This window comes from Emydura macquarii, unplaced genomic scaffold (assembly GCF_026122565.2).
Source record: "Emydura macquarii macquarii isolate MOO-44397 ecotype Brisbane River unplaced genomic scaffold, CSIRO-AGI_Emac_v2 contig_1253, whole genome shotgun sequence".
Lineage (NCBI taxonomy): Eukaryota > Metazoa > Chordata > Testudines > Chelidae > Emydura > Emydura macquarii.
In genome coordinates, this window is record NW_027131390.1 from 55,681,084 (window position 1) to 55,698,380 (window position 17,297).

General features: G+C 41.8%; 1 protein-coding gene across 7 annotated transcripts in view; it reads right to left on the reverse strand.

Moving 5' to 3' along the window:
* The window catches only part of ABI2 (abl interactor 2), a 118,939-nt gene that overhangs the window by 77,559 nt on the left and 24,083 nt on the right, over nt 1-17,297 (reverse strand). For all 7 annotated transcript variants that reach the window (XM_067548875.1, XM_067548873.1, XM_067548874.1 and 4 more), the window contains exon 2: nt 2,492-2,659. In XM_067548875.1, the coding sequence (XP_067404976.1) occupies nt 2,492-2,659 (168 nt within the window). The remainder of the gene's footprint in view (nt 1-2,491; nt 2,660-17,297) is intronic.

Here is a 17,297-nt window from a genome sequence, read left to right on the forward strand (position 1 = left end):
GCAGGAAATGAAGATTTAAATCTTCCCGGGGCTGCTTTGGGGGAGGTTACTGAAAAGGGGCATCATGGGATACAGTTTGGAGGCCAGTTAATTTGAATTAAGTCCCATTGCATCCACACTCACGCTAATGCGAATTAACTGATGCGCTTCAGGTGCTAATCCACTTGCAGAGGTGGCTTTATTAATTCAATTTTAAAGGCTCCTTAATTTGAATTAACAATGCACAAGTGTAGACGCGGGAGTAATTAATTCGAATTAAGCCACCAGTGTAGACCAGGTCTTAGAAACGGTCACAAATTAAGTGACTGCACCAAGACCACAGGAAGCCTGTGGTAGAAGAAATATAACCCAGCTTTCCCAGCTTTTATGTCTTAACCATAGGGCTTTCAAGATTTGTCATCTACTAGACCGAAGACTAAACCGGCTACCTGAGGTGAAAAATACCTGGCTGCCATACCTCTTGCAATTTAAAGCACTATTCTCCGCACACTATTTAATGACAACATATCGAACTACTTTCTATTTAGTACATTGAAGAAAGTGGAAGCTACTATATCTCACCTTTGTCACTTTCTTTCCTTTCCTGGTTTCACTCCTCTCTCTCTTCTCTCCTATAACAGATGATGGCACATATTTTCCTGTGCTGTCTTCAGTGTCAACTTCTGATTTCCCTTCTCTCCATCCATCCCCTCTTCTCTCTTTCCCTATCTCTACTTTGTTTCCTTTCTTCTCCCACTTTTGCCTGTCAAAAAATCTGTCTAAATACCACAGTAGTCTATTTTAATTTACATCAATGTCTCCTTCACCAAATCCCATCACATCCAGGACAAGAAATTTTACCAAACTCCTCATAGCCAGAGAATTATACCTATTGGTCAAAAATGCCTAGGAGCCAAACCACCCTCTCCCCCAGCTACTGGGAAAGCAAGGGTGCTGGAATTCCTGCCACAGTGCTGTCCCAACATCCTGCTTAAGGGTTTCATATCCTTTTCTATCCATCACCAGCCACCAGGCCTCTGATAAATAAGTAGCACAGACTCAACACATTCTGGTGGCTGGAAGGCAGAAGGAGCATTTTTTTTTTTTTTAATCAGTTTCACTGTAGCCCACTGGTTCGGAATAGCAGCAGGTTTTACTTTGCTGCCAACAAAACTACAAGCAGTGGCAAGGGCTCTAAAGCTACCTGCAGATTTTTTGACAGAGGGGTAAAGTAATGCATATTTGTAAGATAATCTTCATAATCACAAGGGCTAACCACAAGATTTCTTTTAAATAAAAATTAAGAATCTGTAGAAGCTGATCATCAATCTTGGAAAAGCTTCATGATCTAGTTAGTGGCTTTCTAAAGCCCTGCTTAACCACAAAGCCTATGTCACTTATGAGTCCTACTTTACTTTCACATGTTTCAAAACCAGAAGGAACTGTTTATTCCATAAATGTTATTTAAAATATATGTAAATATTAAAATTAAATTCCTATAACTGATGTCTTGACCAAGCAACATCTTGCTTTAACACTTCTGGGAAACAGGCTGGTCTCAAGATTCCTCCCCCGCCTTCTCCACAGAAAGTTACATGATCTTTGTATCACCTTGCAACATTAAGTGTTGACCTGAATTGCTTTTGTAAATAACACTAACTGCCAAGTACATGTAAACTTGCAGGGGGAAAAGGGAAACCTGAAAGACTTGATACTATCAGGAACCTAGAGCTGTGCACATTTCACAGGAAAATACTCTATTCTGAGGGCTTTTCAACATCAACTCCTGAACTTCACTTTATAAGTAAGTAAATAGATTTTTTTCAAATACCTGGTTTACATTTTACTGTATAGTTTAATTATATAAATAATTAGTTAATTAAATTTACCATATCCCATAATCAACATCAAGAGAAAACTAAATTAAAAAGCAGTAAGTTTAAAATGGACAACAGGAAATACTACTTTACTCATTAACAGGTAGAAACAATTTCTACAAACAGCAAGATGCGAAACAGGACAGAAAAAATAGCATCTGTATTTACACTAGCTAAATATAAATTATAAGGACTATCAAACCTCAAGCTTCAGGGTATATGTAAATTTATTACCAAATAGGGGCTGAAGAGAGATGTTCCAAGGCACAGCATTATCCATTTTGCCAGATCCCTTATGGGATTGTTTGCCTTCATCTGAAATATGGAATAGACACCCCTAACAGACAGGCATATCGAGACAGTCCAATGGGCCATCTAATATGCTATCCTATATAAATTTCTTAAGATAATAAACATTAAACAAAATGTACATGTAGTATAAAGGCAAAAAATCCAATAAACTGCAATATCTAAGTCAAACATCTGAGTCAGGTGCAATAAGATGCCCTGTTGTTTTAACACCAACTGTCTTTTCTTATCCACACAACACAGCATAACATCAGATAAACCAAACCTTTGTATTCGCTGTATGATTTCAGTACCACATACTGGATGATATAAATAAAAATGCTCACTTGTGAAATATGGTTGATTGAAGATTCCATGCGCCGAAGCTGTGATGCTTGGATGTCCAGCATCTGGAGAACATTGTTGGCCAAAGTGTTGATCAGATAGGCTACACTTGCTAAGGACTGGGTTGTGTAGGCTTTGGTTTCTTCTAAGGCTCGCTGTTTATCTGCTGACTAAAAGCAGAAAAAAAATCCGTGTATTAAAGGAACTGACAGACATGAAGGTTTGCCATTGTGAATTGCATTTGCACCTTTCTAAAGGATCAGAATTTCTACAATGCTACCAAATAAAGTCTAACTCGTAGTTGTTATATATTAAAATTATTATTTTTCCTTCACCTAAAATTCTTAATTACCCAAAAAAGATTAAGTAATGGTTCTAGTCAAACAGAGTTTTTTATTTTTGCAATGAAAGGAAAAATGTTAAAGCTGTTATATGAAAGCCTGTCTAAAGAAGCCTTTAAAAATACACTAGTGCTACTACTAATACTTAGCTCTTATAGCTTGACCGTATTCGATTTAAATTGATAGATGTTGGCAAATGTTAATTTCAGCTGCTACACTGAAAATTGACAAAAAGCATATCCATCAGCAACAGTCCCATAAATTAAGCCCCCATCCTTTCCCTCTACACAACTTGTGCCTCCAGGGAACAGGTGTCATCGGCCTTGAAACAGCACAGAAAGCCCTCTGAAGCCCCACTGTCATGGAAGTGAGTGAGCGGGGTTGTGACAGTGTAGCTGCAGAGGGTTCTCTGCACAGCCACTGGGCTGATGATACTGAATCCCTGCAGATCCCAGGAGCAGAGGAGGCTGCAGTCCTGGGAAGGCAGAGCGGAGACCCCAACCAGGGCTGTGAGGAGGAGTAGGATGAGCCTGGCTGCAGAGGAGGTCACCCTGCTGCTGAATGGCTGCTGAATGGCTCCTGCTCAAGGATAGAGCCATTCAGCAGGGGTAGCCTCCCCCATGTGTAAGAGCTTATCCTCCTTGCAGTCCTAGCTGGGGTATTTGCTCTGCATGGACAGGACTGCAACCTGTGCCTGAAAGGTATAGGTGACATCAGCCCTGCAACAGCGCAGGGAACCCTCTGCAACCCCGCTGTCGGTGCTGGAAACCCGCTACAGCTCCAGTGCCATCACTGCCTTAACTAACCACCCTTAATTTCCTGCAACTGTGAAAATTAAAATTGTTAAAAAAATCAGGGGGGAAATTAAAAATAAAAATCAACATTAATAATCAAAATTGCTACAAAATAAAAACCAACTTCCGTCAAGCCTACTTCTAAAATGCTTTTCATCAGTAGATTTCAAATTGCTTAGTGGTACTTAAACCTTAAAATTTCTACAGTATTTTTAAATTAATGATTGTTCATTTAAACACACAAAACTCTACTGAGAATTCCAATATTCCTCTCTCAACTTCATGTGCTTTAATTAGATCTCGTAGTAAATGTTTGACATAAACTGCCAAATAGCATAATCAATAATTCCAATTATTTAGACCTCATTATTGTCTTGAATAGGCTTTAAAAATGGAAGAGAGTTTTCAGAATGGATGAACTGTAATTATTTTCCTAAAATGGTAGCAAAATTACCACCATACTTGAGAAATCACTTAAAATGGTTAAATTACTAGTACATTTATTTTTAAAAATGCTTAATTCTCCTACAAGTATGAATACTCTTGTACTCTTCACTCTCCCTTTTTAATCAGTCCACACTTTGTTCAACTTTCAGACAAGTGGATATGTAAATTTGACAAACTTTAAAAATATTTAGGATACCAAACAAGCAGACTGCCATTCAAAAATTTAAGACAGACACACACATTTTTAAACAGCTTTAGAATTAATAACTTGCTAAGAGTTCAGGCCCTCCAGGTTCTGCTTTTCTCCTGGAACAGTCAATGACATCACAAACACCTAAATTAGCGCAAAGAATAGTTAAAAGCATTCTCATTAAGATGTGAGAAATGTCAACTGTTGCAAGAGAAACAAATCTGAGATTCTGAACTCTAGTCAGTCACATTAACATATGACAAAGGATAACAGCCTTTGATTAGACAACGCTTATTTCCACAGCATGGCCACAAAATAAGCTCTCAGTGCAGGTACCTTGGTTCTACAATTTCCCTTTGTTACTTCCCTTTGTTCGTGCATCAATATCATCCATATCATAAAATAGCTGAGAACCAAGACACTGTCTACATTTGTTTCTATAGCATCCAGCACAAAAGACCCTTCTCATTCTGATCAGAGCCACTGGACACTACAGTGATATAAATATTAAATAATACTAAAATAACTGACTGCTGCCACAGAAGACAAAACACTGAATATTGCATTTCTGTGTTTCATTTCTTCCATCCACCCTTAAAGAGTTTTACAAATTGCATAGTCTCCATGCCCCAATACTAAGCTATATTTAGAATCTAAAGAAGTTTCTCTTCTCACTCTACCTATTTTTCACTTAGGATAATCTTAAAAACTTGACATGTGCCTTTATTAGAGAGATACTAACTGAATGATTCAGATTCTTATAACACTACCAAACTGGCCAAAAACCTACTTGAGTGCAAATATTTTGTGAAACACTGCATGTAAACCTTGTCTCTCTATTCCAGGAATAATTATTCCCAGGGCTTGAAAAATTTTCCTGAAACCTACTTGCCCAAGGACTAAATTTGCTAGTCTTCAGGAACAATACCTATGTCAACATATACACAATATTTCAATGTCACTCACCCACCTCCAAAAATTAACATAACACAGCCCCATCCCACTCTGAGCAGGTTTGTCTTCACTCCCATACTCAACAATGGTTGAGTACATAGTTCCCTTCCTTCATCCAGCCTGCTTCCTAGGAAGAGGAATGTCGACTGCTGTTCAACGACACCAGGGGCTGTGTCTCAACTCCTCCTCTGCACCCCAGACTTATACTAAGAACAGAAGGTGGAGGGAACTGGAAGAGGAGAACCCCCTTCATGATCAAAAAGGAGAAAACACTGGCCAGTCAGTCTTTTGCCCATTCAGCAATGGTAGGAATATACAAATGTATTTGACAACTACTATGAAGACTGGGTGTGGTACCTCCCCAACATGCAGAAAAATGCAACTTCCCCCCACTTCCCTTCCATTATGACCAGCTGTTGGGAAGTGGGTAGAATGCGGTCTCTGGACCCTACTTAGGGTTTTTCATAACTTTTGTACTTGTCTGATGTACTTGAAGGTCCACACCAACCAACCGCAAGACCCCTCAATAGAAGGGAAGGAGAAAGGAAAGGAAAGATCTGTCTCCTCTCCCAACTCCAAAGCCTCTTGGCTTCTGTGGAGATCCTCCTTCTTTCCTACGCCATTTTCCTGTGAATAACTCCAGCTCCGTTTTCCCAAGCACATGAAGCATTACAACTGAAAAACAACCAGACAATTTCAAAGCAGCTCAAAAGATTTGTGAACGGCAATAGCAAGTCTGTCTGTAATCCTGTTAGTTTTTATTCTTCAGCATCTTGGCAATTCTATGAACAGACCCAAAAATGCCAATTTGAATCTACACAAAGTACATTCTGGCCAGATGACATCAGAAATCTCCAAACATAACAAGGATTTTCAACCATTTCACGGTCATTAGCAGCCAAACTTTTGCAGGAAAAAAGAGAGAGAGGCAATTTATCATTTTTAAAATAGCACAGGCTATGCTATGATGCTGTTGTTAAAAGAAAAACATATTAATCTATTTTACATTCAAAGCCAGGTCCTCAGCTGATGTAGCTCCATTGAAACCAGAACTATGCTAATCTACACCAACTGAGGAACTGGCTCTCAGGGCTTGTCTTCACTGAAGCATTAAATTTGAGTATCAATTTGAGTTCTGCCCCTAACCCAATCCCCTCCACACACAAAAATCTCTAGATCAAATTAAATGGTGCTTTAAACTCAAGCTAGATGGCCCATTGGGGGAGTCAGGGTTGAAGCTCAAGTGCTTGTGACTTTGAAGTAATGTAGTGGTGATGCAACAGACCAAATTACAACAAAGTCATCATCTGCTAATTCAATTACTCTGTGCAGTTGAGATGTTTCAGTGTGGTCACTCTCACTGAGGGCCTATCTACCCTTAAAATGCTACAGCGGCACAACCACGCTGCCACAGCTGAGCTGCTGTAGTGCTTCAGTGCAGATAATACCTACACCGCAAGAGGGATTCTCCCATAGGCATAGGTAATCCATCTCCACACCCCTAAAAGATGTAGTTATGCCAACCTAATTTTCTAGTGTAGACTAGGCTTAAGTGAAGTAACTCAGGGCTGGTCATTGGCATAGCTACATCTCCCAAGTGCAGAAAGGCCAACCTAAGGCTATGCCTACACTAGAGAACTTGCAGCTGTGCCACTGTAAGCTCTCCAGTGTAGCAGTTCGAAGTGGACAAGGGAGAGTTCTCCCGTTGGACTTAATTAATCCACCCCAATGAGCGGCAATAGCTATGTCAGCGGGAGAAGTTCTCCCACTGACATAGTGCTATCCACACCAGCGCTTAGGTCGGTGTAACTTTTGTCGCTCCAGGGGGTGGCTTATTCACACCCCTGACTAACCGACTGACTGACCATTTATGTCGGTATAATGTTATACTGACATAAATGGTAGTGTAGACATAGCATAAGTCCCCATGTATTCAGTGCTAGATCAATGGAAGAATTCTTCCGTCGACCTAGCTAATGCCTTTTGGGAAGATGGATTACCTACGCCAATGGAAGAATCCCTCCTGTTGACATAGGTAGTGTGTACACTGAAGAGCTGCAGTGGTGCAGCTTTGCCACTGTAGCGTTTTATGTGTCGACACAGCCTCAGTGAGCAAAATGTTTCAGGGAAGACAAGCCTTCAATTCCCAAATGAAGAAAGTTTTTACACATTTTACATTAACATTACCTTGTAACCACTTTTGTAATTAGTTTAAGCACAGAAACTTTAATATATGCATTTTTGCTGGCCATCTGTTAATCACAGTGTTTTACTCAGACGTCAGAATTCTTTGAAAGAAAGCTGCACATATTTTGTTTGGCATAGCAACCTGAACACTCAAAGTTTTCACATGTACAGTATAACCTGTAAAATGTGCTGCATGTGAAAGTTAATTAAAATTGGCTTTTGAGCTTACTATTGTCAGCCATCTTACTGAAAAGTGCTATTAATGATGACATTCCAAAACAATTCAGTTTACATCTCCCTAATATTTTGTGGATAAATTTGGGTTTCATGAAAGTGCTAGAAGCTTGCAGCGATAGCTTGGACTAAGTATACTGTGGATCAGCCCTCCAGAAGTTTCCCCACACAACTATACAAATGCACCTCCATCCTAACCTCAATTTTGTAATGATGAAAACGGGGAGCAGAAACTACCTATCTTTTACTTTGAACAAAATATTCTTTAAACCCAAGTCTCCAGAGAAGAAAGGTACTATCTAACTTTCATACAACCTGTTCCCTTTATATCATAGGGCTGGATATATGACCTCACTAGGTCATCTAGTCCAGCCCCCTACACTAGGTATTATCTAGACAAGTGGTTTTCAGCCTTTTTTCATCCTCAGACTCTTACAAATTTTCCAACATAGGAGCAGAACCCTTTGGAAATTCAAACCTGTGGTCCATGGACCCTTACCATAGAAGGGTTAGACTGAAAATTGACTGAAAAGAATTCAACTATAAATGTTGCGCGTGCTCAGCACGGTATTTGATACAGAATGAGAAAGGGCGCTAAACTGTGGGTTTCTATGATAATGACAATACTTTCAGATTGACCTGTAGGTGAGGGTATTCACATACTTTTGATTCGTCAGAAAAACAATGCCTCTTCTGGGCTCTGAAATTTTATTTTCACAGCCACCTTTCTCAGACCCCTTAGACATAGTCAGCAGACCCCAGGCTGAAAACTACTGTTCTAGACCATCCTTGTCTAACCTGTTCTTTAAAACCTCCAGTGTTTGTCTAACCTGTTCTTTAAAGCCTCCAGTGATGGAGATTCCACAATATCCCTAGGTAATTTGTTCCAGTGCTTAATGACCCTTACAATTAGAAGTTTTTCCTAATGTATAACTTAAATTTTCCTTGCTGCAATTTAAGCCCATTGCTTCTTGCCCTGTCCTCCATGGTTAAGGAGAACAATTTATCACCCTCTTCTTTATAACAACATTTTATGTACTTCAAGACTGTTACATTCCCCCCTCAGTCTTCTCTTCGCCAGACATCCTACCTGACTATTTAAAAACTGTATTAATTGTTGCCACCATGCTTAAACTTGTCAATTGATTTAAATAACAAATGTTCCTTCATAATTTGCAGTATTACTTAGGTATCCTACATATAATTATAGAAACTACTCCAATACTGAAATCACATTACTAAGTTATCAATCAAAACCAAACTTTAAGCACAGGCACTGTTATCAGATCGTTTTGGTGTGTTGTTTTTTTTTTTTTAAATCTAAAACCAGATTGGTAACTCTGAAGTTTGAAGTCCTCTGTTTATCCATAGAACATGTCAAGTACACAGCCTCCAGTAATTTACTTCACACCTGACCCAGAGGGACCAAATCAAGGGTAAAATGGTAATTTAATCTCTATGCTCACCCAAATACTTTACTCCTCTACCAAGACTGCTAACAAAGGCATTGACCTGATTAGATTCAAACTGGAGACAAACTACACAGTATAAAACAAAGTGATATATATTTTTAATTGTGAGGAGCAATACGGACAGGGCTCCATTATAAGCCAGTACAATGGTGATTCTTTATATAGGGTGCAGGCCAGAGACCTTTAGTCTTTGGTTCTTAATTGTCTTAATGATGTGATAAACCATAATGTCAATATCACTCTTCTCCTTTATCATCTCGTTCCACATTTTTTTCCAGATGCAAAATGGAATCATCTGATGACACTGAGCAACTAGTGGTGTCAATATGGAGCTTTAGCTGGAAGTCAGAGTTTCCTAATACCATTTCAGGTGGTTTGAGTATGGCTAAAGCAGTTGGTGCTAAGTGTCATGTATCTAGAGATCTTTAGTGAACCTATGCTCACACATGTCCAAGGTTTGAGGCTATCTTCAGTTGAAGAATCCATGTGTGCCTTGTACTGTAACATATTGCTTTACTAATACTGTCTTTGTATGGTGCTGTAACTTGCAACTTTCACAATACATTTAACAGTGTCAGGGATTTGTATTGGAAAATTTGGCTGTCAGTTCAAATGTTTTATTTTCATCCAGAATCAATCTTTCATCTTGAACTAATCATTACTTGGACAGGGATGTTGCAAACATTGATTTCAGTCAGTGGTGATGTGAAATATTTTGATCTGTGTAATGTACTTGCCCTCTTCAGCTATGCTGGAACTGTTCAGACATATGTTCTGGAAACTTTACGTTTTGTGGCTTCTTCATGCTGAGAGAGTCAGTAGCATGCAAAGTAGTCTTGCAGCTAGATCTATAGATTGCTCCTCTATCTGGACAGGAGGAATGTTCTTCTTGAGAGGACACACCATATAGTTCTGCCCATCTTAACAGTACATATCATCCTTTCAGCTGAGACCTGTAGTCATGACTTCATTTGTTATCAAACCTCTCATTTTCATAGCCTCAAGGTGGAGTTTAGGACTATCTGATATCTTCCCTCTGTCCGCATTAACAAATTTACATGGGACAATTAGCCTACACAGATGGAGTGTTTAGTGTCTATCTTGTTTGTTGCTGTGATGAAGTGTTGGTCCCACTCTGGCCTCTACGGGGTTAATAGAGCCCTAGGGAGGCTGCACAAGGGATAGCCAATTAGAGAGGGGCTGAAAGGAGCAGCAATCAGGGCCAGGTAGACCCATATAAGAAGAGCTGCAGGGCAGAGCAGGGTCGGTTACTCCCTGAAGCTCAAGGAGGGAGGACTGGGTGCCTGGAAGGCAGGAGGAAGCAGCTAGCACCCTGGACAGAGCAATGCTGCTAGCAGGGGTGGGAGGGCAGAGGGGGAGCTAGAGAGAATTCCTGGCTAGCTGCTGGCATTTGCAGGTTGACACCCTGAGGCAAGGATGAAGAAGGTGTGGAGCCACGGGGAAGTGGACCAGGGAAAGGTACTGTGGAGTTGGAGAAGACGCAGCACGTGACAGGATCCCTGGGCCAAGACCCGGAGTAGTAGCTGGGGCTTCTGGCGAAGTGGTGGGACAGTTGGACTGCAACACTAGCCCCCAGAAGGGGGGGAGCACAGATAGTGACACAGTCAAAGGGCTGTGTCATGAAGAAGATGCCGCAGTCCTTGAAGTGACATGGGTCCAGGACAGTGGGTGAGGCACCAGGAGGAGAGGGCGTACTGAGCAGCAGATCTAATCTGCAGGACGACCAGCAGGAGGTGCCACTGTGATGAGTGGGGCTCCGTTACAGTTGCCTTACTTGATAGAATACATAAGTCATATTCAGTGGTTTTCCGAGGAGTCAAAGCATTCAATGAATTTAGATGCCACTGCATATCTTAAGGTTCAGGCAGAATCAGTGATGTCATCTACCTATTCTTTCACACAGTGTAATATCATGGCTCACTTTCAGGCATCATTAGTAAGGATAAGACTTTATCATGGAGGTCCCAGATTCTGTGACTTTCAGAGACCTCTGTGAAATTAATCTTTTCAGCTTCTGTTCTGTGACCTGAGGCAGTGGGGCAGAAGCTGTCAGCTTCTGAGGGCTGCAGAGTTCTCAGGTGATCCCAGAGCTCCCAGAGGCGGCAGCTCTCAGTGGCTGTGGGGACCCCACTGCTGTCATCCCAGGAGGGTGGTGGGAGACCTGTGGGCTCCAAGCCACACAGCTCCCTGTCAGTGGGGGGGGGGAAGCCCGGAACTCAGCTGGTCCCCACAGATTCCAGGCAGGGGCCCCCACAGCTCTGAGCAGCCATGGGGGGCAGTGACTTTCGCAGTGGAGCTCTGAGCCCAGGGCCCAAGCATGATTTTTTCAGGCCCAGTACAAACTTGTAACAGGGGCCCCCTCCCACACATATACCACAATCCCTCATCCCATACATACAATCTCATGAACTATGAAAAAAGTTTGAATTCTGAAATTACTGTTACATATTCTACATTTCTGAAAAATGCCCCCTCTGCTATTTTTGTTTCTATAAATATCCTCAGGCATGATCTACAATTTAGTCTCAATTTTTTCCTCGTGGTAATGGGGGTTGCAGCCTGGGCTGGGCCCCCAGAGCCCCCCGGGCCTCGGTAAAGTGTACCCTTTTTCCACCTCATGTGGGGGCCCTGTCAGTCTCCAGGGCAGGGGTACTGGACCCCCATTCCCCTCTACTCTCTCCTGCAGGGCTTGGGATCTCATCCCCGTTAGCCTCATTTTGACATAGTTATTTTTAGTAAAAGTCAGGGACAGATAAATTTTTGTTTACTGCCTGTGATCTATCTGTGACTTTTACTAAAAATAACCATGACAAAATCTCAACCTTAATCTTAGTGAAAGGATACAAGGAAGTTTTCAACACATTGGATCCACTCTCACACATGGATATGATCAAACAGGAATCCAGAGTCTACCTCAAACCTTGGGAATGGTGAGAGCCAAATGATAAAATTATAAAACAAGGGGAAAATGTAGTTTATATTATTCAACCTCATGATGTTGTTCCTCATAATAGAGAAGAGACAGGACTCAGATGTAGTAAATGCAAAGGTGATTATTTAGGATACAAGCCCAGCAGCTCACTAGCTTTCTGCCATACTGAGGAACACAGTTTGTGCTGGAGAGTTATGACAGAAGATTTCCTTAAGATCTGGTCCAGCCTGCGGAGTTTACAACATATCCAATATCAATCCGAAATCATTCCATGCCCCAGAATAGGAGTTTGCAAAACTGTAATTTAATTTAGAAAAGTGCTAAGTTTTACACTTCAGAACAGCAGCACTAACTCAACAAAAAATAAGATGATGTTGGATGAATAGCTGAAGTTCAGGAAAAAAACAGGGGATCACAAAGGCCCTATCAATGGAAATGCTCACATTAATAAAAAACTCTGGTAAATAATGGAGCAAGGGGATGTTGGTCCCCAGCCAGTAGCAGTACATGGGATTCTTCCATCCTAAGTGCAGGTCCTTGTTGAACCTCGTGAGATTTCTTTTGACCCAATCCTCCAATTTGTCTAGGTCACTCTGACTCCTCCAGCATATCTACCACTCCCCCCAGATTAGTGTCATCATGAACTTGCTGAGGGTGCAATCTACCCCATCGCCCATATCATTAATGAAGATGTTGAACAAAACTGGCCCTGGGACCAACCCCTGGGGCACTACACTTGATACTGGCTGCCAACTAGACATTAAGCCGTTGATCACTACCCTTTGAGGCCGATGATCCAGCCAGCTTTCTATCCACCTTACAGTCCATTCATCCAACCCATATTTCTTTAACTTGGCTGGCAAGAATACTGTGGGAGACTGTATCAAAAGCCTTGCTAAACTTAAGGTATATCATGTCCACCGCATTCCCCACATCCACCGAGACAGTCATCTCACCATAGAAGTCAATCAGGTTAGTCAGGCATGACATGTCCTTGTTGAATCCATGCTGACTGTTCCTGATCCCCTTCCTCTCCTCCAAGTGCTTCAAAATGGATTCCTTAAGGACCTGCTCCATGATTTTTCCAGGGACTGAGGTGAGGCTGACTGGTCTTTAGTTCCCCAGATCCTCCTTCTTCCCTTTTTTAAAGATGGGCAGTACATTTGCTTTTTTCCAATCATTCAGGACCTCCCCCGATCACCATGGGTTTTCAAAGATAATGGCCAATGGCTCTGTAATCACATCAACCAACTCCCTCAGCATCCACAGATGCATCAAGCCCCACGGACTCGTGCATGTCCAGCTTTTCTAAATAGTCCCGAACCTGTTCTTTCACCACTGAGGGCTGCTCACCTACTTCCTATGCTGTGCTACCTAGTGCAGTATTCTGGGAGCTGACCTTACCTGTGAAGACAGAGGCAAAAAAAGCATTTGGGTACTTCAGCTTTTTCCACATCATCTGTCATTATGTTGCCTCCCCCATTCAGCAAGAGGCTCACATTTTCCCTGCCCTTGCTAACATAATGTCCCAACTTGCAGGTTTTTTTAAGTCGTGTTCTTAAACGTAAAGGTGTCATGCACCTTCGCTGACTAGCCCATACTGATACACTCCCAGTGACCCATCAACCTCTGCATAACCATTCAAAAGTAACCGTTTCTGTTGACATGCTAAGTAGCAAGGTGAGCTGGTGCCAGAATAGGGATGTATGTACCACCCATTGTTCATCGAAGTTCGGGAACCCTATTGCTGCAAATCTATCCTGTATTTCCTGCACACTATCGAGACACACAATCCTGTGTATTAGGAGGCAATCAATGACCTTACACACTTGGATCACAATGCCCTACACTATGGATTTTCTAATTCCAAATTGATTGCCCACTGACCGTTAGAAATCTGGCATTGCAAGCGTCCAGAGCTTAACTGCCATTCACTCTTCTCCACTGTCAATGCCACTCAAACCCTTCTATTCCTGTTGCAACTGATTCCATGGAGGCCTTCCGCATCTTTGCTAAGTATTGGAATTGGAATGTAGGTTAGACCAATATCTAGAATTCTGAAAAAGCTAGCTTTCAAAATAATGTAAAAAATATTCTAATACTAATTCTGTCATTTTTTTAAGCAATGAAAAAGATTTAACAGTCCTCTATAATAGGTACTGAATATTTTAAAAGCACCTATGAAGCCAATACCAAACCACCACACTCAGTGGTCTATGTCAAGAGCATTTATCCAATGCATGTCAAAGAAACAACAACAAATGATCACTCTGCACTGGCACAGCTCAACTGACATCTAAGCACCTGCCCTATTGTTTTCATGCTGCTGCAGTAAGTCTGCAGTCTATTTCCCTCAGATGTCACCAGTGTCCACTCTTACCACTTTTTTCGGTATATTCACAAAAACATTAAAGACTTTAGTTTTCAAAAGCTGCAAGTTTTCATTCTCTGAAAAGGTGAAAATCATGCTTTATGCTTTCACTATGCTGAAGCAGTGTCCACATGGGGCATTACTGCTCAGCAAACTGGGGTGCTGTAGATTCACATCCTGACTTTCAGCACAGTAACTTGCCATGTGGACAAGTCCTTTGATGAAAGCTGACCTGTAGAATATTTCCTACTCGATGATACACAAGTCAAAGAAAATAGCACAGCAGTCATAGGCAATGGTGACATTCAGAAAGAAGCTATAGTACACTAAGAACATTTGATAGGGGATGCAATACTACAGAAATAAAGTGCACCAATAGTAAACTCAATTTTTTTTCTGAAAGTCACTGACACAAATAGAGATTTAAAGTCATTTTTTCAGAGTAGAAACGTACTTAAGTTAAAGCAAATCAAAAACCCACTTATTACATTCACTCTGTCATAAGAACTACATTTACTGACCTCCACAACGGAATGAACATGGCAGATTTTACAACCCTGCTAAGAGACCTGACAAAGCATTCCAATTTAAAGGATTTAAACTATCTATTTAAATTTGCCAAAGTATTAGCCAGAGTGCAGGGATTTGTATAATCACTAAGGTTATTTCTCAATACTCTATGACTTACCTGTCTCTATATTCTGACTACTACGAATTCCTCTGCTCCATTTATTCATGTTTATTACAAAAGTTCCTAGGGACCAACCAAGAACATTGTACACTGCCTTGTTTGTACACAGAATAGAATACAAACACAGAACAAGAGTCCTACCACAAAGAATTTACTAGCCTTGAAAGCCCTCATGCATATAACTGACAATAAACAGGCAATAAACAAACTGACAATTCAACTTCAAAATCCTTTCCCACTTTGTCAATCCAACCAACCCAAGTCCTTTCAATATCCATCCTTCTCCTTCTGCCTTGGGGCTTAAAGAAATCTTATCACTAAGATTAAGATGTTGTCTCACTTATTTTTAGTAAAATTCAGGGACAGGTCACAGACAGACAAAAATTCACAGAAGCCCATGACCTATCCCTGACTTTTATTAAAAATAACTATGAAAAAATGGGGCTGACTGGGGGGGATGAGAGCAGCGGGGCAGGATCCAGCACACCGCTGCGGCTGACAGTCCTGGGGCCCCCACTGCCAGCAGCTCAGGGCTCCGGGTCCAGGGCTCCAGGTGCAGACTGGTGCTCCAGGTGCCCCGCTCATGACGGCTCAGAGCTCCAGGTGCATCCCCCGCTGACAGCAGCTCGGGGCTGCAGGGGCTGCCTGTGGCAGCTGGGAGCTCCACGGTCCCCCACCACTCATGGTGGCCTGGAGCTCTAGGTCCTCCCACGCCACTGCAATGGGTTGGTGCTCCAGGTCCAGTGGTTTGGAGCTCCAGGTCCCCTACGCACAGCGACTGGAAGCTCTGGGGCTGGCAGTTTGGAGTTGCAGAGGCCCCCACCTGCTGACAGCTCCAGCCTTGCCTCCTCAGGGTTAAAGCAGAAAATGTCATGGAGGTCTCTGGAAGTCAGGGAATCCGAGACTTCCATGACCTGCATGACAATCTTATCTTTACTTATCACCCTCTTCGCTATAGGTAACTACATTTTCAATTAACTATATTCAATATCTTGAGTTAGGAGAGGTGTCAGACGCTGAAGTGGTCATGCTTGTGCGCATATGGATGCATAGTTCTGAGTGCAGTAGACAGAACAGATGTTTTATAACAATTCAAGTACACGTATTTGCATAACCACTCTTATCTAGGTAATGAGAGTCCAGGATTGTCACCTGAAGACTAGAATGTCTGTGAAGTCAGCATGAAGTCATGGAAACAGCTACAAGCATGGTTTTAAGCTCTTTGTTCAGAATATCACTGGGTTGAATCATCAATGGGTTTTGCAGTCTGTTATCATCCAAATTCTTAAGTTCTCAGCCATTCTGACTTAACGCAATTACACCCATATGGTGTACAGCTACAGGTAAGGCATGTATCTACACCAGGCCAAGAGTCCTTTATCACTGCAATATATGGAGTAACTCAAGAAATGACCACCCTTACTCTACAGATAATATGCATACAACAATTTCACTGGTAGTATGAGGGACACTGCACAGATGCTGGATTACTTGGCCCAACTGCCACAGTTCTTCAAAAACCACCCACGCTACACAACCAGCACGCACATCTCCACAGCACACACTCCTCATTCATTATCTGAACAAATCAACATAAAATCTTCCAGGTACACCACACACTCATCTGCCATACTTACTCATAATCACTCATACTTACATAAAACCACAAGCTTGAGTAGCAAAGCCATGGGTCATCACTAGTTGGAAATAACCATACTAGAATTACACAAATCCCTGAATTCATGGTTTAATTCTTTAAAGTTGACATTCTTCGGAGTGCAACAGGGATCAGTCCTGGGGCCAGTTTTGTTCAACATCTTCATTAATGATCTGGAGGATGGGGTAGATTACACGCTCAGCAAGTTTGCAGATGACACTAAGCTGGGGGAGTGGTAAATACCCAGGAAAGTAGGGATAGGATACAGAGTGACCTAGACAAATTGGAGGATTGGGCCAAAAGAAATCTGATGAGGTTCAACAAGGACAAGTGCAGAGTCCTGCACTTAAGATGGAAGAATCCCATGCACAGCTACAGACTGGGGACCGACGAGCTAGGCAGCAGTTCTGCAGAAAAGAACCTGGGGGTTACAGTGGATAAGAAGCTGGATATGAGTCAGCAGTGTGCCCTGGTTGCCAAGAAGGCAATAGCATATTGGACTGCATTAGCAGGAGCA